Source organism: Octodon degus, unplaced genomic scaffold (genome assembly GCF_000260255.1).
Source record: "Octodon degus isolate 3935 unplaced genomic scaffold, OctDeg1.0 scaffold00015, whole genome shotgun sequence".
In the NCBI taxonomy this organism is placed as follows: domain Eukaryota; kingdom Metazoa; phylum Chordata; class Mammalia; order Rodentia; family Octodontidae; genus Octodon; species Octodon degus.
This window is the reverse complement of record NW_004524591.1, coordinates 358,893-383,811: the sequence shown is the minus strand read 5'-3', so window position 1 is coordinate 383,811 and position 24,919 is coordinate 358,893. Positions and strand designations below refer to the sequence as shown.

The window sequence follows — 24,919 nt, the reverse complement described above, 5'->3', positions numbered from 1 at the left end:
ATTTGCTATGATTTCATTCAAATTTCTTGTGCAAAAGGTTCATTTTTCTTGGAAATGTGGTGTTATAAGTTCAACTAAATTCAGAAATTTTAAATCAAAAAAAAAAAAAAAGAAAGAAAGAAAGAAAGAGAGTATCCACAGCAGATTAAGCCAGTATGAGGACAGGATCTCAGAGATAGAAGACAGCTTTGTAGTTAGTGATCATGAAAATAAAGATTTCTTTAAATTATCAAGGGACTATGAGAAATCAATCTAACAGCTGCTAAATGAGGCAAAAAAGGATAACTTCAGATTGATTGGAGTCACTGAAAAAGCAGGAGCTAATACACATGATACAAAAATATCTGTTCAGAGATGTCATAGCATTAAAAAAAAAACTGTTCCCCAGTAGAGAAAAAGAATTTGACATACATTGAGGCATATAGAAATCCAATTAAATCTATAGCCAGACATATAATAATGAAGCCAGACATCATAATGAAGAAACTATAAATTCAACACAATAATAGAATCTTAAAGGAGCTTAGGAGAAAATTAAAAAAAAAAAAACCTATAAAGGAAACCCATCAGAATCACAGCTGACTTCTCAGAACAATTGTCAAGTCAAGGAGAACTTGGAATGAAGTATTTGAAAGGAAAGGAAAACAACTGTTAAACCCAAATTGATGGGCCACAGATGAAATTAAAGAAGGAATTAGACAGTTTCTACAATCACAAGATAATGACAATACAACTTATCAGAATTTATGGGACACAAATAAAAAATTTATAAGAGGGAAATTTATCCCTGTCAGGAAAACAGAGCAAGCACAAGTAAACAGCTGAATATTGAATTTCAAACTTGTGAAAGAAGAGCAGGGTATGACAAAAACTTATTTGAGGAAGGAAATTTAAAGATCAGAGCAGGAAAAATACATTGGAGACTAAAAAGACAATATGAAGAATCAATGAGTTAAAAAGTTTGTTGTTTGAAAGATTAAATGAAATCTACACTTCTCCAACCTTATGAAAAAAGTAAAGACTCAAATCCATACAATTAAGAATGAAAAGGTAAAATCACAATGGATCCTGAAGAAATCCAGAAGATCATTTATACCTACTTTGAAAACTTATATTCTAATAAGATGGAAAATGCATAAGAAATGGTCAGATTCCTAGATACATATGATTACCAAAGCTGAATCAAGAAAATATAAAAATCTTAAACCTATCCTAATCAGTGAAATAGAAAGCATAATTAAAATCCTAACAGGAAAATTGCAGTCTGCAAGATTCACTGCTGAAATCTATACAAAATTTAGAGAAGATCTAATACCACTACTTTTCAAACTTTAATGAAATGGAAAGGGAAACAATACTCCCAAATTTATTCTTGGAAACAAGCATTACCCTGATACCAACACTGGAGAAGGGCCCAATTAAGAAAGAGAATTATAGACCAGTCTGCCTAATGAGCATAGATACAGAAATCCTCAATAGGATATTTGCAAACAAAATGCAGCAAATCACCAAGACAATTTTACACCATGACCAGGTTGGATTCATCCAAGGATACATGTGATTCAACATATGTAAATCAATAAATGTATTAATAGAGTCAAAGACAAAAATCACATGATAATCTCAATAAAGACAGAAAAGCTGTTGACAAAGTCCAGCACCTATTCATGATAAAAACCGTAGAGAAAATTGGGATAGATGGTATTTATCTCAATCTGATAAAAGCCACCTGTGATAAACCAATAGCCAACACCATATTAAATGGACAAAAACTGAAAATTTCTCTATAAAATCAGGAACAGGTGTTCACTGTCTCCACTGTTACTCAACATAGTCCTGGAAGCCTCAGTCAGAGAAATTAGACAAGAGAAAGAAATAAAAGGAATAATGATAGGAAGAAGTTAAATTGTCGTGATTTTCAGATGACAAGACAATTTATAAAGAAGGTCCCAAAAATACACTAAAAATCCACTAGATTTAATCAGTGAATTTAGTAGCATAACTGAATACAAAGTCAGCACTCAAAAAGCAATAGCCTTTCTGTGCACGAATAACAAATTCACTGAAAGAGAAATTAAGGAAACCACCTTTCACAGTAGCATCCAAAAATTAAGATAAAATAAAATACTTAGAAATCAATGAAGAATGTAAAATACTTCTACAATGAAAACTACAGTACTCTGAAAAAAGAGATTGAGGTAGATATCAAAACATGGAAATATATCCCTTGTTCTTGGGTGAGAATAACCAATGTAGTGAAAATGGCCAAACTTCCAAAACTGTTATACAGATTTAATGCAATTCTGTTGAAATTTCCAATAGTCTAACTCATAGATTAGAAAAAAGCCATTTTATGAAAGCAAGAGACAGGAAAAGGAATATTGTGGGACTGTCCTGCTTCAAGGTTGTATATGGTGAGATTTTTGGACTTATGTGCAAACATGAGAAGCATAGAATTCTTTATCCTATTTTTAAAATACAATCTAATTTTTAAATGTTTTTTATCATATTATGTAGGGACTTAAAGTTCAACATATCAATACTTGATGAAAAATACCTGTTCCTTATTATGCCTAAGATGTTTGAAATGCAGTGAGATAGTGAGGTTAAGCTTGATAGCCTAAATCGTTTGATAATAACAATAAGCTTGTCTTCTGGATGGTTAACAACCTAAGTTTGCAGACCAAAATTAGAGAAAAAGGAGGGCTACAAGGAAAGCCAACATTTTGGCCCTAATCATCTAAGGTCAATTAAGACTCAGGACATATGAGAACTTGTACTGTAACGTCATGTACCTCGGTAGTGTCCCAAATTCTCTGATCAAGAAGATTATGGGGCCAAAGAGGAAAGTGATCGATGACGTAGAGTGTGCCTAAGGAGAGTCACATGGGGAGAAGACACTCTCTCAGGCTTTCACAGAGAGCACATTGACCAAGCAATGGCCGTGACTCATCCACATGGCTGCACTGACAAAGCTTCTACAATCTGAGGTACAGGATCTCAGGATAAATCCTGAGGGCATTTCACTGACCTTCTCAGACCAAAAAGCTACAACTCTTGTTGCATAGGTCCTGCTTTACCTTGGTCTTAACCATCCAGTAGAAAAGTATGAAGACGAAATATAGGAAATAAAGCCATGCTGTTATGTTGAGCTGTGGGGGACTCAGGTCAATAATTTCTGACATTGCCAGTTAAACAGAAGACCCAATGCTATTATGGGCTACTGGACTCTTTCAGAATATTTTGCTGAGTTTACACACCTATAATATTCAGTAACGGAACTTAGAAAAAATGGGGTATGCCTATGAATGTCCATTTTGTATCTGTGTATTCAAAGTGGTTGGGATAGATATATAGTTGCATTGTCTTAATGAATAGAATGATTTGTTCTAATGGTGTTTGTAAATAGGATCACAAGTCCGCATCTTGTACAGCATTTAACCACTAAGAAGAATATATGCAGTGTGTTATTTGTTGAAACTGTACTTCCGATTTGATTTGAAACTGTCTCATTGCTATCTGTTTATCAATAAAACTTTGAGAAAAAAAAAAAGGCATGCAGATGAATATCCATTTTGTATCTGTATTCAAAGAGGTTAGGATAGATATATAGTTACATTCTCTTAATGAATTGAATGATTTGTTCTAATGGTGTTTTTAAATAGGATATCAAGTCCACATCTTGTCCAACAATTAACCACTAAGAAGAATGTATGCAGTGTGTTAAGTACTGAAACTGTCCTACCGATTTGATTTGAAACTGTCTCATTGCTATTTGTTTATCAATAAAATTGTGTCAAAAGAAAAAGAAAAAAACCATTTTTAAAATTAAATTGGAACCAGAAGAGATTTAGAATAATAACAAAGGCATTTCTGGACAACAAGGGCAACCATTACAATTCCTGACTTGAAATTCTACGATAAAGTTATGGTGATAAAATCAGCATGATACTGGGGGGAAAAAGAGACCTAAAAATCAATAGAACAGATTAGAAGATGCCAAAACAACTCCAGACATACTCAGCCACCTTATCTGTGCCAAATGTGCCAAACACATTCACTGGAAGAATAATAGCCTCTTTCATAAACGGTACTAGAAAAACTGGCTCTGCATGTGCCAAAGATTAAAGTTGGACCCATATCTTTCATCATGCACTAAACTAAATTAAAAATGGATCAGAGATCTAAATGTTAAAACAGAAACATTAAATCTGCTGGAAGATAGAATAGGTAAGCCTTTTTTTTTTTTTTTTTTGCGGTACCGGAGATTGAACTCAGGACCCTGCACTTGCCAGGCAAGCACTTATTCTACTGAGCTATTTCTCCAGCCCAGTAAGAATCTTCAAGACATTGATACATACAAAGAATTAAAAAACCCCAAATGCACAGGAACTATCACAAAGAATGAACAATTGGGGTCTCCTATTGTTCAGAAGCCTTTTGTATAGCAATAAAAACCACCAACAAAGTGAAGAGATCGCACTGAGTGGGAAAAATTGTTTTCCAACTGTTCCCCAGATAAAAGATTACTATGGAGAGCATACAAAGAATTTTTTAAAAATCAAAACTCACAGATTTAAAAACCGAGTTCAGAAATGGGCATCTGAGGTGAATACATATTCCTCATAGAAAGAAACACAAAGAGCAAATAAATATATGAAAAAATGTTCAACATCACTGGTCATTCAAGAGATGCAAATTAAAACAACACTGAGATTCCATCTCACCCTATAAAGAATGACTATTATCAAGAAATCAATCAATAACAAATGCTACAAGGACTGGGAAAAAAGGAACCCTCCTCCACGGTTTGTGAGAGTGTAGACTGGTACAACCACTATGGAAATCATTGTGTAGATTCCTAAACAAACAAAAACAAAAAACAAAACAACAACAACCAAAAACTTGGATTAGAGGTTCCATTTGACCCTGCTATTCATCTTCCTAGAAGAATTAAAAACATCATACCACAGCAACATATGTGCACCCATATTTATAGCAGCACAGTTTGTAATAGCTAAATCTTGGAAACAATCCAAATGCCCATCAGCTGAGGAATGGACAAAAAAGATGTGGTTTCTTTTATACAATGGAATACTACTCAGCCCTAAAGAAGGATAAACTGGAGACTTGTATACATAAATGGGTGCAGCTCAGAACCACACTCATAAATTATATAGACCAGATGCACATGTGTAAACATTGTATTGCCTCTCTAGTGTGAGAAGCTGAAAGAGTAAAAGTAAAATTCAACATGTACAATAGGTATTGTAAAATGGGAAGAAACTTCAAAAGAAAAGTGAAACTGTAACGTGGGAATGGAGAGAAGGGAAAAGCAAAAAAAGAAAAAAAATATATATATATATGAGTTAAGGTAGTTGTACTACTAAGATTTGACCTAATATTGTTTGGACAATTAAATGCCAGTATCTTGTATTCAGAGTAAGTAGTTTAAAGATAACAATACTCAGTGTATTAACCATTGTTACCCTCCTATTATCTTGTTTTGAAATTTTGTTGTGTTTTTTTTCCCTTTAAAATTTTCCTAAGAAATGAAAGTCAGATGTTGAACTTATTTATTATAGTTATTTGCATATTTTTGGCTGCTTTACACAACATTCCTACATCTATAAATATTGTTTTCTTATAATTGAGTTCTCTCAATTATGCAGTAGATAAAATGAATAAAATGTGTTTACATTGCAAGTCTCCTGGGGGAATTCCCCCCACATTTGACTGTCTTCCCCAAAATTCAAAATAGGCTACATGCATATTTATAAACACTCCTTCCACTTGTGTTTCTTCCCTGCTTCCTCTCATTGTTGAAACCATGCTCAGCCGTCCCAGAGCCCTGCCTTTCAGGAGCATTCCCAGCACTCCAAGGACACTCCAGCCACCTTCCATAGGTCAGCTCCCTCAAGGACCTCTTTGGTCTCCCACAAGTCCACAAGGCATGAATTCCTTGGGAAGTTCTATCTGGACTGACTTGGACCTCAAGTCCTTGATATTTGAGAGGGAAACGAATGGTCTTAACATCTGTTAACTTTGTCCCTATCGGCATATCAGGTGAGATATCAAGGAAACAGATACCCAGGCCATGGTGTTTTTGTACTTCAAAGAGAGAGGTCTTTCACTAACTCTTTGGACAGTATGGCTCTGGTACTAGTGGTGAACAAATGTAGGAATTATGTGTGCTCACTTCTCTTGATACTTGATACCTTCCACATCATGCTTCCTGTAGTAAGCTCCTTCTAGAACTTCTTGCTAGGCGTAACTTTGTGTCCTTCTGTGATAGCTATGTCTATCAGAAAAAGAAAAGCAGACTCACTCATTGTGTGTCCCTTTTTACCATATCTGCTAGCAAATTCAAATGCTTTTTGGAATTTTTTATGGATAACTGCTGATTGAGATAATTAAATTCAAGAGTTACACTCCTCTTGTGGGTTCTTATTCATTTGAAAGATATCAGAACCAGTTACATTAACAATATTATAATGCAAGGCACTAGGTTTCCTAGTAAATATTGCTAGGGAAATGCTTCTGCAATACAAAATGCAATTCTCCCCCTCCCTCATCACAAATTATCCCTAGCTGGTCTTCAGGACCCACCTGTGGATCAGACAGAGGATCCCTTTCCAATGATGCAAGAGAGAAGAGGCCAGAAGGAGGCAGCCTCTTCAACTAGCTCTTAAAGACAGATCTAAACCACAACCCATTTGGCTTCCATAACAGACCAAGAGCAAGACATAAACAAGCATGTGTATGTTCATAACCAATGATCCTAAGCCAGATCCACAGCTTGCCGCCGGGTATTTGGCTGATGGGACTGAGCTCTTACGATCTCAAACTTTTAAGTAAGTTATTCTGTCTTTTTCTTACTCACCCTAAGGCTCGCAGGGAACCTGCTTTTACCCCAGTCTCATCTGTGTCACTCCCATGATAAAGAAGGGAAGGGGTGATGGTGTTGAGATTTGGAGCAGCAGATGACCAAGCTCCAGATATTCCAATGTATGCTTCTTTGGGGCATTGACAAATGTCTCCCCTCTGTACTTGAGAAGCCAGGGAATTAATATTGTCTAATTATGGTTGCATAAATTGACAGAGAAAAATAGGACACAGAATAAAGATTGGTGTTTAGTAGCAACAAGGGAACTTGAATTGTCACACATTCAACAAATGTTAGCTTTCTGTCCACTGTGTGTCAAGGGTAACACTCACCATTGGGGGCACCGTGAATATCATGACAAGCAAAGTCTGTCAGAAAATTTAGGCTCTGTTTTCCATTATCTGTGATCCTTCAGGCAGTTTGTAGTTGTGCATGTAACATGAAGTTCTATACTATCAGTGTGATCATGTTCACTTCTAGTTTTAGCATTCCTACTGTTACGTTTAGGTCCGTAGGGAACATTGTTTCATAATATTAGCTTGAAAAGGTTGATCCCTAGAAATTCTCTAGGTCTGTTCTTCAAACTTTCTGTTTTGCTGTGTGTTGAAATGGAAGCCATAGTTCTCATCTGATTACCCAGTTATTTACCATCAGCCAAGAACTCAACAGCTGCAGTCAGAAGTCCCTCTTCAACTTAATGAGAATAATTCAGAGGAAGGGGAGTACAAATCAAGTGAGGGAGGCCATGTGCAGGTGCTGAAGAGGTGAGCAGCTGTGAGCCAGGAGAGCACGTATACACAGAAAAGGCATTTCTACTTTGAAGTAAAGTAACAGGAAGCATCATGCTTAGCTGTGCATATGAGAACAATCACTATGGCTCCACTGCAAAAAGGAGTATGATTAGAGGTGTGGATTTGTTACAGGCTTTATCAGCAATTGGGAAGGCATTTGTTGCCCTGGATCAAGGAAGTGGAGGACCGTAAGGACACAGTAAAAAGATGGATTCAAAAGTTGATGGCAGGGGCAGGGGAGATTTAGGTTGGGTGACTGAACTGTGTCTGGGTGTCTGTACAGTAATAGACTAATCCTGGGGAAGGGCAGAATTTTTTAGAGAGTGCACAGTGGACCCTGAGATTCATGGGGTTACATTCCTAGACCACCAATGCATTGTAAAAACTGAAAGTTTCAGGTATGGTCAGAAAAATATCTATAAATGCCAATTTTTATAGTTTGAACCCTAACTATGGTAGGTTTCCAAGAGTTACATAATTTAATTTAATGAAATGCTATATTAATAAAGCCTTAGAAGGTGCAGGGTGTTTTGGCAACGTCTTGGGGATCTTAGTGGTGCAAGAAGAACAGATTCAAGAACATGTGGGAGGTAGGTATAGCGGCACAGCAACCTGTTACGATGTGGGAGTGCAGCTGCATCTGCTCAGGGTTACGGAGCAGGGCCAGGCAGCAGCAAGGAGAACTGCGCAATGCTCTGGGGCAGGCTACTCTGCAGGCTTCCCATCAAAAAATAAATATAATAAAGATTATGGAGGATATTTGTGATTTCCTCAAAATTGTGGGGTTTCTATGAACAATTATTAGTTAGATTCTAAAGAAAATTTCTAGAATGACTGGGACTGCAAACTCTGACACGGGGATATACTATAGTTAAAGAGGGCTGGGAGCAAGAGGGGTCTAAGACCATTCACCTCTCCTGTTTTTTTGCAAGCTGCACCCTCACACCTGTCTGATCTCGAGACTATCATACCACATAATTTGGGTAAATGCATGTTGTGTGAATTAATTCTCTAATGTGAAAACCTAAAATGAACTGTAGTACAGTCATACCTCACATCACAAACACTTTTGTTTGTGAACAATTTGGTTCGCAAAAGCATTTGGCACAGTTTTGTTTTTGTTTGGGAACTCTGCACCAGATCATAAACACAACCACAGCCATCTTTCTCACATCAAGGTGAACGTGGCAGTCTTTTCTAGAATCATGAAATGAATTAAGTTCATGAACCAAATTACCACTGTATTAATGCCCTTAAATTTCAGGGTAGGCTTGAAGAAACCATCAACCTTCACCCCCTAGGAACACCCCCTGAGAACACCTTGATGGTTAAGAGTCATGAAAGTAGACTGAACAACTAACTCTTCCTGGCGTCCTAATCCGGCATCCTGTTTAGATCTGAGATTTCTCAGAAACTGACCTACTCCATATAAACATATGGTTCTGATTGACTTTAATGGGATTCCCTTGCAAACCACAGATTCTAAATTATACCCCAGTAGGCATAACATTTATAGGACACAGATTATCTTACCCTGAATACCCCTTGGGCACTGTTACTGAATTCTGACAGAAGCAGAACTGGGACAAGAGAATATAGTAGAATGTCATGTTCACAAGTTCATCTCTTGTAAGCCACGGAAATTAGGTATTTCTAAGCAAAGAGCATTTTTTAAAAGAAAAAGACATTTAATTTCATGCTAAGAAACATTAATCATCCTATAGTGTTTTTCTTTGATTTCTTACAAGGACAAGGCATTTTGGGATGGATGGGAGGAGGAAAGGGTATTTTTTCCCAGGTCTAGAGAATAAATGATTTAGTAGGCATTCCACGTTCAGTGCACAAAAAGAGGATTTGCATGTGAAATTGTTTCAGCAAGAAAACACATCATACTCAGAGTTCATGGGAACTACCTCGAGCAGTGGCGGCTCCTTCAGCCATCTCCTTTCTTTTCTTCCCTCTTGCAGGTCACTGGATTGACACTGTCTCAGGACCTTGATGATCTTGCCATCCTCTACTTGGCCACGGTTCAAGCCATTGCCGTAAGACACTTCAATGACATTTTAAAAGGAATCTAAGGCTATTGGTATATGCAGTGTGATTTTAAAATATGATGTGTGATTACATTTTTAAAATGTTGATTAAAATAAAAGACACATTGCCATCAATCCCTATCTAAACAGTCCCCCTCACTTTGAACACACTTATTCCATCATTTTGGCCATTTTATGCAGTGGTTCTGGGAGTCCTCTTTGATATCCTTAGTAGTGTTCTCATAAGTGCCTCAGTGTCATAAATTGATTTAAAATGTTTACCTGTCGTGGTCCTTTTGACATTGGGAGAGAGTCCCACAGTGCCACATCCAGTGAATAAGGTTGATGAGGATACCTCATTATGTTTTTATAAGCTAGCCTTTCCACTGGATGTACTATATTTTTAATCATACCTCTTAGAGACAACAAAGAGGACTTCTAGAACTGCTGAAGAAAGTGGCTAGACTCATGGTACAGCATGGTTGAGGTGAAGGGGGTTATTTTAAAGGGGATTAATGGCAAAGTAATATTTTCACTATAATTCTTAAAATTTAAACCTTCAGTTTTAGATCACCACTTGCACTACTATAGACCATCAGCATCCCAAGCTTTTGTGACAGTTTTTTAATTAAAAAGAGAGATGGTAGTTTTCCAGAAGGAAATTTGATGGTCTTGATTTACTAGTAACCCCACATGATTGAAAGGGGAACAAATATAAGAGTCTTTGAGGCTACCTCTCATTTATCTTATTTGTCTTCTAACTTCAGTTAATACAAAGCAAGCAGGCACGTGCCAGGTATGCTTGCATTAGAAAAGCTGGTGTTAAGAATGTCCAAATTTATAAAACATTTAATATTGTATACTTTGTGAAATAATTGATTATAAGGTTTCCTTAAATAACCTTTTTAGAATGTGACAATGTTTGCTTTTTGATAATTAGCTGTTTCAGTATTAAGATGGTTAGGAATAGTATTAAGATGGTTAAGAATAATATCTCCCCTTGGGCCGGGGAGATAGCTCAGTAGAATATAGTGCTTGTCTGGCAAGCACAAGGGCCTGAGTTCAATCCCTGGTTCCTCAAAAAAAAAAAAAAAAAGAAAGAAAGAAAGAAAGAATAGAAAGGAGAATTTAAATCTAAAATAGTAGGAGCTCCTAAGTCCAAAATGAAACCAAAATCCTAGAAATGTAAACATTATATAAAAAATATTCTTATCTAGAGGTTTGTAAACTGTGATACCACAAAAAAAAGTATGGGTATATATGTTAAAAAATATATTTTGGTGGATTAGTCATGGCTTTCAGGGTCTCAAAACAGGTACATGAAAATAATGGTTAATCTACTGTAGTCAAGTCACTCTGGGAAATCAGTAAGAACAAGCATAAAAGAAAAATCAATATACTAAATTTAAATTCAGAATTTATTAAGTAGATGACTTTTTAAACAAATAGTTTTAATACTACACAGACATATATGATATTCAGTTATTCTATTTCTCAAAACAATACTTTCATAATATTATTACTTTGAATATTAGAACTAAGTACATATTTATAAATATCATCAATAGAACTCCTTTTTTTAATTCATCTACCATGCATATGCAATAGAGAACAGAACTGCCCAACTACTAAAAGAGGATATACCTTCTTTAATGTCACTGTGTAGAAGTAGAGAATCAGTCAACTTTCTGAATAGTCCTTGTGTGTGATGTCCCAATCAATCTATGTACTAATGTACTGCATGAGAAATCTTACACTAGAATAATCTCTTGCACTGAAATGAATACTGCAGAAAAATCAGCTTGCTTCATGAGCACAATGCTAAGAGATGGACACAAAGGATAAGGCTGGCCAGGATGTGCTGAGGGGCATCATTACATAGTGGTCACGTGACCTTCTGGGGACTCCAACCCTGTGTCTGACACCATGCATCACCTGCGTTTTACAGACGAGGGGAAGAGGATAGTGCTGAGGCCATACAGCCAGTGTGTGGTAGTTGGGATTTGAACCTTTAGCCTTCTTGCTCCCAGGTGCTTGCTCATGCTAATTTATCATGTTACATTTTTCTTTGCTCTATTTGTAAAATCTACTTGGATGAAATAAGTCTTTGGATATTCCTAAGAACAGTTTTTACTAACACATTAGGAAACATCATTAACTTGACCCAGGATTTTTCTCAGAGGTCTTTTCCTTGATAAGACCATTGCAACAGGAATTCCAGAAGTGTAGAATGAGTTAAACTTAATGCAGGCAGGAGCAAGAAAAAGACAGTTATATTGTCCTGAGTACTACAATTTGTAAAATCAATTTTGCTTTTAATGGGCCATCAATATATTTAAAGCAATCAAATTTATTCTATCCATTGATTTAATGATCTTTATAATACATTAAAGGGAAGGTATTTTAAATAAGAGTTCTTGGTATGACTTTATTGTGGGGTTTATTGAATTGGGAGTTTGATTACTTAAAAAAGTATCTGAATGCACTGATCTTTCAGGTGAAAATGTGCATTTTAATAAACCATTCTGATAACAGATATCCTATAATGTTTGAACTGAAAAAAATAGTTTGTTTTATTTGTTTCCTGGGCCTTGAATATTGTCTTATCCCCTATAAGATGTTTTTAAGTTAAACAAGTTCCTATGTTTGGTAATATCTATAGTTAGTGTTTTACAGAGATAGAATGAAATTAAGGAGAGAAAACTTAACTCTCAGGACTACAAAACCCTCTATGCAATAAAATTCTTCCTTGCTCACACGTTACTGAGAGACCCATCAAAACCACCCAGTTCACCCAAAGCCTGTTCTATAGTTTTCTTTTTAGAATAGACCCTTCAGAAGTACTATTTGCATTTGAAGTCTCTTGATTTGCATTTGGCTTTGTGTATTCCCAGTGGAATAGCTTAATTTTGATTTAAGTATCTTGGTGAAAACATTTTTTCCAGACAGGTGAGCACAGAATCATTTTCACACAAAACGCTCTGGTGGGAAGGGTTATAGAGCAGAGTCTGGGATGCCACACAGAAAGGGAACTGGAAGGGACTGCTGGAGGGGGAACTGTGCCCACAGTGCCACACTGGGGTGAGATGGGCTGACATGGCCCCTGAGGGAATGCCCTTGTTCAGGTCTTTCCTTTGCTTTTCCCAGGAAATCTGTTTTGCATTATGCTCCTCTTAGGGCTGCCAGTCTTACTACTCTAGATGCTTGGTTTTAGAAGTATCAGAAATTTCAGTTTTGCATTGCATTCCCATGCAAATTGGAAGGCAGCTGCCCTCTGCAAATTATATAGCTCCTAAATGGGCATAACCATATGTAGTTTCTGAGTTTGTCTTAAGATTAGAGATGTTATTAAAGTGCATAGTGGAATTCATAGCACATAGCTCCTAAGTAGAAGAGCTATTTTGTGTGCACTTTCCATGTGTTCTCACACATGCTTCCTACATCAGCGAGCTTAGAAGTTAGGTGTCAACTGTGTCATCAAGTTGAAGATGGACTTTTATTTCATGTCATCATTTTTGACAATCCATACAATTTTTAGCTAAATGAATATGGCATTTTTGTTCCTGTTTGACAAGTAAGAATTGAGCCTTTGAAAGATTCAGCATAAGAAATACATGAAATGTTTAAATGTTGCTTAGGGTTCTTTTTTCCTCTTTATCCTACAACTTACTCCTTCAGCTATTACAGATCCACACGCCTAGAAGAGACAAGAACTGCCTGGAATTCCTGGGCAGTAGATGACCCACGGTGGATTTAAGGGTATCTGTTGGCCTCAGGAAGTTATGTGTGGAACTATTTTCTGTGGAACCTATTTTTTCTGGGTAGATTTTATCTTATGTTCAGTATGGGTTCATGACCCCCCAAAAGCCTAAGAAAAACATCTGGAAGTAACCAGCTATAGTCAATAAGCAGGATCTGGCCTTACAACATGTTTTAATTTTTAAACACAATACATCTGTGGATTCTCACTGGAGGCCTAAGTTTCACCTAATCCATATTTTTACCAGATTCATGAATGGCTTCAACAAACCCTGAAGAACTCTAGGCTAGAATCGCTGTGCCTTTTGCTCCTCCCCTGCCTTACCCTTCATCATTTTCTCCATACCAGTTGGGATTCCATATCGTCTGGCCCCAGACACCCCCTCTGATATTTTCTTCCTCAGAGGTACCCCATGTCCAAAGGAGAACTAATACTTCCTCTTGCCCTCAAGATGAGCTACCTGTACTTCTTTCCTATGCCCTCAGGACCAACTTCCCTGCAACACTGGCCTTCTGTCACTAGAAACTTTGATGTCGGTTCATAACTTCTCAGCAGCCTACCTCTTACCTTCTTGGGGGTGATACCAAGGAGGGGCTTTCCGTGGAGATCCCAGGCCTTCAGATCCTTGACTTTTTGTCTCTGTGGACCTTCTCCTCCCTCCACTTCAGCAATTCACACCCACGCATACCACACACCTGGGACACACAATTTCCCTGAACTGCTCAATCTCTAAACCTCTCAAGGGCTCTGTATACACCCCCAGTGCTCCCCATCCTTGCTCTCCAGAGCTTCCCCTCAGGGACTGTTATGTAGCTGCTCCTTAAATCACAGTTCCTCTTGTCTTTAATCCTTATCCCCAAATAAATTATGAATTTTGAACTTTTAATTTTTTTGTATTTCCAAATCAATTAGAATTTCTAGCTATTTGATAGCATGGTCAAAACTGAAAATTACATTGTAGTTCACCTCAGTAACCCTAAAGAAGTGTCCTCTTATCAAACTTTTACTGTGTTTAGTGCATTCAGCAAGGCAGAGATGAGGATCATTAGTTTTCAGAAGATACCAGACAGAACACCTAGAACGCCAGGGTTGAGCTTTCAGTAGGTGAAGCTCCAAGGCAGGCAGCACAGTTGTCCTCTTCATCATCCTAGCTCATGATGGTGGGCTAGTGCAGTGATGGCAAACTGTTTAGAGACTTCAGTGAAATGGGTAGCCCAATGCAGCACGTATGCCAGAGGGTCGCCGCCACTGAATTGGACACTGGCTCAGGAGCCTCACATTTAGAGGACCATTTGCCTGTGACAAATGAAGCGTAGGCCTTTTCCAGTCTGAAAACTGGCATCTCACATTCTTTGTACAGTTGTAGCTCCTTTTCTATTTTTCTGCTGCTGTAGTATTTGGCACCTTTACTAAGGAGTCTTTAGTTCTTCTTAGTGAAACAAGACTGACTCAAGTGCCATCACTGCTGGTGTTCAAAACAGTATTGCACTCATTCTGATCCTAGTACCTATCAGAGGGCATGGGTTGCAACAGACTATCCTCAAATATTTGACAGAACCGTGTTACTATCAAACTTGTTAACATCATCAACTGGTTTTGTCAGTGTTATATAATTACTGGTAGAAGTAAACAGTGGGGTAGTGAAGAAATTTTTGGAGTACAGCAGGCCTAGTTTGGAATCCCCACTCTGTGATTTAATTAGTTCTGTGATCACATGCAACATATCTCTGAGTGTCAGGATTCTGAGCTATCAGTGCAGAGTCAAGTACTGTGTAAACACATAGTAAGTGCTTGTCATTTATTTTTGCCACCATGCTAATGGTTCCTTTTGCATTTCCTTTTTAAGTTTGGGACCCGCTTCATCATAGAGGTCATGGAAGCAGCAGGGCACTCTATCAGTACTCTTTTCTTGTGTGGCGGCCTGAGCAAGAATCCCCTTTTTGTCCAGATGCATGCAGATATTACTGGTAAGTCTCATCGGGAGATATGAGCAGTGAATAGACATGGCATGTTCTAGGCTAGCTGAGAACAGAGGATGCGTGTAGAGTGCCAGGACCTAAGAGGTCTTCGTGTTCATCACTGGGAAACTCACTTCCATCCGTATCCAAGTATCGGATGAGATTAGATGGTGAGGATTGGATCTTAACAGCATTTACTGCACAGCTCTGAGCACCTGTTCTGATCCAGGAACAGTGGGGAATATTGGAGATACAGGGATGAGTGAGATGTACTTTTTAGCCTGTACAGAGCTCAAGGCACAATGAGAAGAACAGAAAAGGCAAACAGACACTCTCAGATCAATGTGGCCAGAGCTCTGAGTGAGGGAACAAGGTGATGGAAGCTTCTGTGACAGCTCAGAGTATGTGATCTAGAAGTGATCAGGATGCTGTCTTGAAGAGAAAACTGCAAATACTGGGAGAACCAGGGTTTAGCTGTAGACTGGGAATTTGAACCAAGAAACCAAGATCCTGGGACTCCTCTGCTCATCAGAATCAGGGTTCAGGCACAGGAGGAAAGCTGAGCATCAGAATGAGCTCTTTCTGGTAGGCGCAGGCAGTAACCTAGGAGTGGCCTTGGGAAAGCCCCTGGGGGCACAGAGGCCTGCTGGGTACCCTCCCCCTCTTCCTTTTTCTCCCTTCTTATCTCCATGGTCTGTGGAAGGGCCTATTCCAGTACAGGCCAGGGACCATAGCAGAATATGGAGGAAATCAGGGGACGTTGGTGCCTCACCACATCTCCTGTTCCAGTCAGATGTAAGTCTGTTTAACCCTGGCCTCTCATCCTTATGGTTTTCACTATCCTTTGCTCCTGGTTCCTTAACTTTGAATGCCGGGCAGGTCAAAGCCTCTGAGCTCCCTTTGATTTCCCTTCTAGGTTGTGCAGACCCCTGCATGTGAGAGAGTAGTCACAGTTGATTCCTGCACACTATAAGATAAAACTAGAGTTAATTGTTCCCATCTTAGACTGAGGTGCAAGTCAGAGGACAGTTTAGAAAAGGACAGAATAAGGGTACATCTATTGGAATGGGGACTATAATTACTGCCCATAATTACTACCATGAACCATTCACCTCATATGTGTCAGTGTGAATCATTCTATATCCTTTTAATCCTTCTGTACCACTGAAGTTAAAAAAAACTGGTGCCCTCATCTTACCAGGGAGGTGAATTAGGTTGATTTGCCAAAGTCAGTCAACCAGTTAAGAACACAGTCAGGCTCATAACCAACCCAGCCTGGGCCCACTGTCTCTGTACCTTACTGTTGACCCACCTGTCTTGATTCTTCTTTTGTAACTATTCCATGATGACTTCTCTCCCCAAGGAATCTAGGCCTAGGGATTGGACCCCGTGAGCAGAAAGAGGAAAGATAGACAAGAGCCAGATTATCTAATCCCTTGCCCCAGGAGAAAAACTGCAGCCACATCTTATCTAAAAATCAGCTAGGAGTTCAGATAAGGTTTAGACTTAAAATTTAGAGTGTGAATTTCCAATTTTAAGTCTACAGCCAAAAACATCCAACTGGGATGAAGGAGCGAACTAGAAGTCACCTCGGGGTAGCATACTGACTGAGAGAATGGGCAAACTGGGGCCTGTGGGAGCAGGGCAGTGAGGTAGCCCTGAGGAGCATGGGTCTGGGTTCAGCCTGCTTTCTCTGAGTTGACTCAGCCTGGGTCAGCAGCTTCCCTGAAAGTTCTGCTGTGGAAATGCTATCCTCCTAGCTGTGGGGTGAAGAACCTGTTAATCAGTGTTTCCATTCCCCTTAAAACTGAGTTCTTTGTCTCTAACTGTGTACCAGTTAGTTTTGAACAAAGGAATCTTTTCTTGGGGCCAAAATTCCTCTGCCTTTGGAAGCCTCTGAATGGCAAGCAATAGCAAAGTGCATCAGCCTTTAAATCCACTGGACTTTGCTAAGCTCATCAGATAAAACAGTTGACCATCCTCTTCCTTTCCCTCACCCACTTCCCAGAGGATAGGACACATTTGCATTTGTCCTATGAAAGGCACCTGAGCAAGCCATCAGCAGCTGTATGCAGCAGTCAGTGGATAGGTAGGGCTTTGATGCTTTTAAGTATTGTCACTGCTCTAGTTTTTTGTTTTTTTTTTGTTTTGTTTTGTTTTGTTTTTTTGCCAAGAAAGATTCAGAGAGGACCACAGGCACAGAACACTATTCCTAGAAATACAAATGAGAAAACACAAAGGATTTAGATGATTCTTTGGAGACAGGATGGTGTCCTGACAGCAGGAGGGCAGCTCTGTGACTGAGGGCGAGTTCTTTTCCTTCTCTGAGCCTCTGTTTTCTAGAAACATCATCAGCTCCCTCATGTAGATCATGTTGAACAGTAAATGCTTAGAAGTTTGGGCATCAAGCTCTGTGTCTGCTTCTTGGTAGGTGATAAATAAACGTTAATTTACCTCTTCAGGCCAGGGGGGCCTCATGTGAAAAAGGAGAAGGGATGACAAGAGGAAAAGCTGTTTAATATTTTGGCAGCAAAACCTCTGCCATGTCAGGGTCAGTGTTCTCTGTACAGGCAGGAAGATGGGCTTTGCTAGCTCAGGAAATGTCATCAGCGGGAGGAAGAACCTCCTTGTACCCTGGCACTTCAGTTAACTGAGGTTTCAGAAAACACTTGCTGTGGACTAAGTAATTGTAGGTTTCCCCTGCTGATTTGGAACTAAATGTTCCTTCTGTTGAATTTTGTTTTTAGTACTGGCATTTTGGTCAGAGTTTCCCTCTTCCTGCCTCATTCATTATCTTCATTCATTCATTCATGCATGCATACACTCTGCACATCATCCTGTCAAAGGCTGGACTTGGTGTGGGGATGCAAAAACAGTGATGTGTTGCCTAGAGTTTTCTTTAAAAGAGAAAACATGCTTGTGGTCGTCTGACAGAAAGACCAAGTACTAGACCAGAGAGAATGGTGTGAACCCAAAGGAAAGCAGAGGTGTTAGGGCCACTCAGGCCCAGAATTGGAAAAGAAAAATGTAAACTAAAGACCAGTGGAATGAGGAGTTTATTCATGGAGATTGCTTAGGGTGCAGGGAAACTCAGGCACCCAGGAAGTCACCTTGGATTATAACAATGTTGCCACCCCTAAGCTTGGAGGGGTCAGGAGTCCGGGGGCTCTGTGAAGAGGGAGCCCACTAGGAGCTTTGTGAGAAATGTAGCCAGCAGGCAAAAGTGTGGTCCACATTTGGCAGCTTCAGGACCCAGAGCCCCTGGGGAGAGGCCAGCAGGAGGTGAGGCTGCTCTGAGAGGCCAGGAGCTGCTAGGGAGTTTACCCTGGGGCAGTAAGATGAGGTAGGCCTCAAGAATCTTAACAGCTATTGCTTATCTAGTGCATTCTCCAAGCAATGCACTGTGTTAATTCCTGACTTTTAATAGAATGTTTAATTCTCATAGTAGCCCTAAAGGGGGTAAAATTTTCACAGTTGAAAAAGTTGAGGCACTGACTCAGAAAAGTTGAGGCTGGTTACCTAAGTAAGGTAAAGCCTAGGACCACACAACTAAATCAGCAAGGAAGCCAGAATCCACACGTGGCAGTCTGTCTCCAGGTCACTCCAGATCTCAGGGCTACAGCCTGAGAAGGAACTAGGGGATTCATTCAGCTCAATCTGAGTTCTGGCTCCAAGGGAGGCCTGGGGTGAGTTCCTCCCTGACGGATATATTGAAGTTTTTGACTGGAAGGTAAATGGTATTTGGAGGGGTTTCCTTCATCTGCACCATTTCTGGAGTTTTAGAAAGGCATGCAGTGCCCTATCCTGATTGTGCCACCCTGGCCCTTCAGTGCGGCCCTTCCCCTGTACGAGACCAGGAGGAACATATTGTGTTCCTTCTCTACTGCGCCATCCTACATCCCAGTTTACTTCCTTGTAGAGCTGCTCACATCAGTAATGTTATGTGCTAGCAGCAGTGGCCTCTACTTCTTCAGGACTTAACTAGGCCAGGAAATATGCTGTACCCCACCCACATGCCTGCTATTAATCTTCCCCATGCACCTGTAGGAGGTCTCATACCCTTTGACAAGGAGGCTGCCTAAGCTAACAGTTCAAAGAACTTGCTGGAGAACAAGAAACTCCTGAACAGGAAGGAAGTGCAGATCTGAGCTTCTCTGGGAGCCCTCATCGGCCCCGGCTTGTAAGCCCTTATTCACACCTCATTGCCTGCCTGAGTCTCCCATCCACTGTGATGATCGTGAGATTTGCTTCTCATCACATTGTCGCAGCATCATGTGCTGGGTACTGCTGAGAGAACAAAACTCTCACCCTCCTAGAGCTTACCTTCTAGCAGAGGAAAGAAACATTGGACAATATACAGTATATAAAATACAAGGTCAGTGATGAAGGATGGGGGTAAGGTATGAAATATGGGGTAAATTTTTACTTCAACTCCCAGGATCAGCAAAGAGAAGGCTGGGTTTATGCAAACCAGGGGCACAAGCACTTCCCACATGCCCTGAAGGACACTGAAGAAAGAGCAGAGAGGCCAGGCCAATGCAGCATGAGAGAGAGAGGAGAAGATGGGGAAGAGTGAGGCAGGACCAATAGGGAGGCCATCTTCTGGCCAAGGGCTGTGACTCGCCGGTGTGAGACCTCAGAAGCCACTGGGCAGCTGTACCCAACTATTACTGTTTTACTCTTAGCACTACCCAGCAGAGAACCAGCCCCCTAAAGCCTTGTGTTTCTTTTTTTACACATCTCCACTCTGAGACTAGAACAGCAGGACACAGTCTGATGGATCTCAGTATTCCTTGGCCCAGAAAAGCACATGATAAACATTTGTTGAACTGAGTTTGAATCAAAAAGCAGATAGCAGCAAATAGAAGCTCATGAGATGAAGGTCTCCGCTACTGCACCAACAGGCTCAAGCAGTAAAATACTTTAGAACTGGTGATCACAAGGAATAGGGTTAGGGATAGGGTTAGATTTTGGATGGGTTGCTACCTGGATGTCAGGTGTTTTCGCCAAGGGAGCAGCTTGCTGCCTCCCCACAATGCCTCTAGCCCTGGTCCCTAATTAAGTGTGACCTTGTCCCACACAGGCATGCCTGTGGTGCTGTCACAGGAAGTGGAGTCTGTTCTTGTGGGCGCTGCTATTCTGGGTGCCTGTGCCTCGGGGGACTTCGCCTCTGTACAGGTATGTGGGGATCCAGGGATGGGCTGTGGTCCCTCCCCATCTGAGACTGTCCTTCCCTTGACAGCAGTTTACATCTTGCAAAACACACATAGGATATAATTAAGAAATGATAGGTTTCAGCCTGGGTGATTACGAATGCTTCCCAGTTCAGACATACTTACTGCAGTTTCCATTTCAGTTGGCCTATGTTGATGTTGGTTGTTCTGTTTTTCTGTTGGTTTTCTTTTTTATCCTTTAAAATATCTCTTAAAATAAATGTATTTTAAATTACTTCTTGGACATTTTTATTTGAACAAGTGAAACAGATAAAGCTCAGAAATTTAGTTTTTCTTATGCATTTCAACTTCTGTATCCCTATTTCAACCTTATAACTTTCCAAGTACCTTTAAGGCCTCTATCAACTAGAAACACTAAAGAAAATGTTGGTTAAAAAGAAATTAAAAAGGAAAATAGGGAACAAAGATACAGAACGATGGAAGCTATTTAGTGGCTATGACTGAATACTCAGTTTGGCTCAAAAGAAAGAAAACACACGAAAAGTTTCATAATTTTTATTTTCAGAAAGAGGAAACATAGTTTCTGGTAAGATTCAAAACCTTTACTACCACCAAGGTTACAAAAGACACTGCAGACTGGGCATGGTGGTGTGTGCCTATAATCCCAGTGCTTGGGAGGCTGAAACCATAGGAGGATCACTATGAGTCCAGTCTGTATAGTGAGACCCTGTAGATGATGTACTTGCTTGCTTTCTAAACATGTTCCAAGTGCTCAAATACTATGAAATAGTACAGAGTGAATGTTGCATAGAGGCCAAGAGTATATGCTCTGGAGTTCAACCAAGTCCAGGCTTGATTAACTATCAGCACCGTGACTTCACTAGTCCAGTCTGCAGGTACCTTTCTATGGAGCAGCAAACAGTAGGTAGCTTGTTATAAGTTCTCTCTTTGAGTCATAAACACCCATTTAGTCTCTTCTATAGCTCTTTTAGCCCCACTTTATAGTTCAGAAACCAGAGCCAACAACTTGACTTAACTTGAAGCAGGATTTAATCTAATAAATCTTAAAACAAGAAATCTGGGGGCCAGGGAGATGGCTCAGTGGAATAAGCGCTTCCCTGGCAAGCGCAAGGGCCTGAGTTCAACCCCCGGTTTTGCCGAAAAAAAAAAAAAAAAGAAAAGAAATCTGTCTCTCAGCTCTTAGCTGAGAATGAAGAGATGTTTATTCAGAGAACTTGGTGACTTGACCAAGGTCTCAAAGTAAAGGCAAAGAGCCAGGTTTTCTACAAGTAGCCCAAGTGACTCTCTTATATGCTAGGTACTATGCTGTGTGTGTTTTTGTTTTTTTACTCTGATTACCCATAATAATATGTCATGGATCACAAAAATTGATCAAGAGATCCAGGGAGCTTAATCTTAATTTATTAGAAATAGAAGTCAGTTTCTAAAATCTATGTCTTTGTTCCACATTTTGGGAACTGTGGTATACTATATACTGCCCATGCCCCCAAATACATATCTATCCTAAGGAAATTAATCTACTTATAAACACTTATAGACTACAACTGAAGTCTTTATGTAAAGATGGTATAATTGAATTTTCCACATTTTTTTAAAAAAGATTTCAACGTGGTTTAAAAAAAAAAAAGCAGGATTAGATATGATACAAAAAGACCAAGCATGGTGGTGCACACCTATTATCCCAGCACTGGGGAGGCTGAAAATAGAAGTATCACTAAAAGTCTGAGCTATGTACCAATACATAAAAATAAATCATACAAAATTTAATTAAACAAACTAAGAGCAATTTGACAACGGTTGTTGTGTTACATGATGTGATATTGAAATTAGTTGTTTAGGTAACCAGATATGAACCAGCACAATTGGTTTTTAAAAAAGTTATAAGAAATTAAAAAGACAAAAAAAAGTTAGAAAATGTTAAGCATTAACTGCTTCTTTCAATAGACCATCAGAAATTAGCAGTATATTATACAAGCCATCCTGTGTATATGCATATATATTTCTTTTCCTCTTCTTTTTTTTTCTTTCTCTCATACGAGTTGTAGCTTCCCTTTGAACAGTTTCTTTCCCTTTCACACTATTGTACTTTTCAGTTTTTTATTTACTCTTTCAGAGTCTCTCACTAGTGAGATAATACGATGTTGGCATATGACGCAGGTCTGATTTACCTCACTTACCATTACAGTCTCTAGTTGTATCCACTTACCTATAAAAGCCTTAAATTTATTTTTATAGCTAATACTCCATTTTATAAAAATACTGCATCTTTTTTAGCCATTCCTCAGATGATGGGCATTTGGGTTGTTTCCAAGATTTAGCTGTGACAGTTTTGCTGCTAGAAATATGGGCGTACATATATCGCTGTGCTATGATATTTTCTGTTCTCTTTTGGAAAAATACATAAGAGGAGAACAGCTGGCTTGAATAAGACCTCCAATCCTAGCTTTTTGAGAAATTTCCACACAGATTTCCATAGTGGTTGCACCATTCTGCATTCCCACATAGTGGAGAAGGGTTCCTTTTTCCCCGCAGCCTCTCCAGCATTTGTTACTGATTGTCTTCTTCATTATAGCCATTTTCTCTGGTGTAAGACAGAATCTTAGCATTGTTTTATTTGCATCTCTTGAAGGACCAACGAGTTTGAATTTTTTTTCATGTGTTTATTTGCCATTTGTATTTCATCATTTGTGAAGTGTATATTCATCTCAGATGCCCATTTTTGATTGGGTCTTTAATTATTAGAGACCTGATTTTTTTATTGTTTATATGTTCTAGATAGAAGTGTGTTGATTGAGGAAAAGTCCACTATAATTTTCTCCCAATTCATGGGTTTTATATCTACTCTGTTGGTAATTTCTTTTGACCTGCAAACTTTCCCAAAAGAAGAGATCCCAATACTCTTTGAAGTATTTCCTATGCAATTTAGTTTTTGTTCATAAACTCTCTACCTAACCCTATGTTTGTAAGATTTCTACCTATTCTCTTCCAGATTTAATGTTTCAGTTTTAATATTTAAATCTTTGATTCATATTTACAGTAGTTTTGTGCATGGTGAGAGACATGGGTCTAATTTTATTTAGCCTTTGGCATATGGAAAGCCAGTTGTTCCAGCACCACTTTTTAAAGAGACTATCTTTCCTCCAGTGAAAATGTTTGGCCCCTTTGTCAAGATAAGGTGGCTGAGTGTGTTTGTAGTTGTGTCTGCATCTTGTAATGTGTTCCATTGACCCTCAGGTCTTTTTTTTTTTTTTTTTTGCCAGTGCAATGGTGATTTTATCACAGTAGTTTTGTAGTATAATTTCAAGTCAGGGGTTGTGATGACTCTTGTCTTTTTTTGTTGCCCAGGATTGCTTTTGCTGTTGTAGGTCTCTTTTGGCTCCAGATGAATTTTAGGAATGCTTTCTCTAGATCTGTGCAGTATACTTTAACTGGGATTGCATTGAATTTGTACAACAATTTTGAGCGTATGGCCATTTTCACAATGTTGGTTCTTCCTATCCAGGAGCAAGGAATATCTTTCCGTTCTCTGAAATCTTTCATCTCTGTTTTCGGAGTACTGTATTTTTCACTGTGAATTTGACTTCTAAGTATTTCTTCTATTTGGATGTTATTGTGAAAGACATGCTTTCCATAATTTGTCTCTCAATGCACTCACTGTTTGTGTATAGAAATGCTATTGATTTTTGAGTGTTGACTTTGAATCCTATGGTACTGAATTTGGTTATTAAATCTTCAAGTCTCTTGGTGTAATTTTGGGGGTCTTCTATGTAGAGTATCATGTCATCTGCAAATATTGATAACTTTACTTATTCCTTTCTAATCATTGTTCCTTCTCTTGTCTAATTGCTCTAGCTAATGTTTCCAAAACTATAATGAACAGGAGTGCTGACAGAGGGCACCCTTGTCTTGTTCCTGATTTTATTTTATTTTTTTCATTCTTTTTTCAAAGTTTTATTGATAAACAGATAGCAATGAGACAGTTTCAAATCCAATCGGAAGTACAGTTTCAACAAATAATACACTGCATATATTCTTCTTAGTGGTTAATTGCTGTACAAGAAGTAGACTTGTGATCCTATTTACAAACACCATTAGAACAAATCATTCTATTCATTAAGAGAATGCAACTATATATCTATCTTAGCCACTTTGAATACACAGATACAAAATGGACATTCATCTGTATACCCCATTATTTCTCAGTTCCGTTATTGAATATTATAGGTGTGTAAACTCAGCAAAATATTCTAAAAGAGTCCAGTAGCCCATAATAGCATTGGGTCTTCTGTTTAACTG

The 24,919-nt window shown here is 38.9% G+C and overlaps 1 protein-coding gene across 1 annotated transcript in view; it reads left to right on the top strand.

Moving 5' to 3' along the window:
• LOC101574187 (FGGY carbohydrate kinase domain-containing protein) overlaps positions 1–24,919 on the top strand; it is a 285,894-nt gene that overhangs the window by 136,205 nt on the left and 124,770 nt on the right. The window contains exons 6-8 of the mRNA XM_023709961.1: positions 9,645–9,719; positions 15,317–15,437; positions 20,512–20,606. Coding sequence (XP_023565729.1) covers positions 9,645–9,719; positions 15,317–15,437; positions 20,512–20,606 — 291 coding nt within the window. The remainder of the gene's footprint in view (positions 1–9,644; positions 9,720–15,316; positions 15,438–20,511; positions 20,607–24,919) is intronic.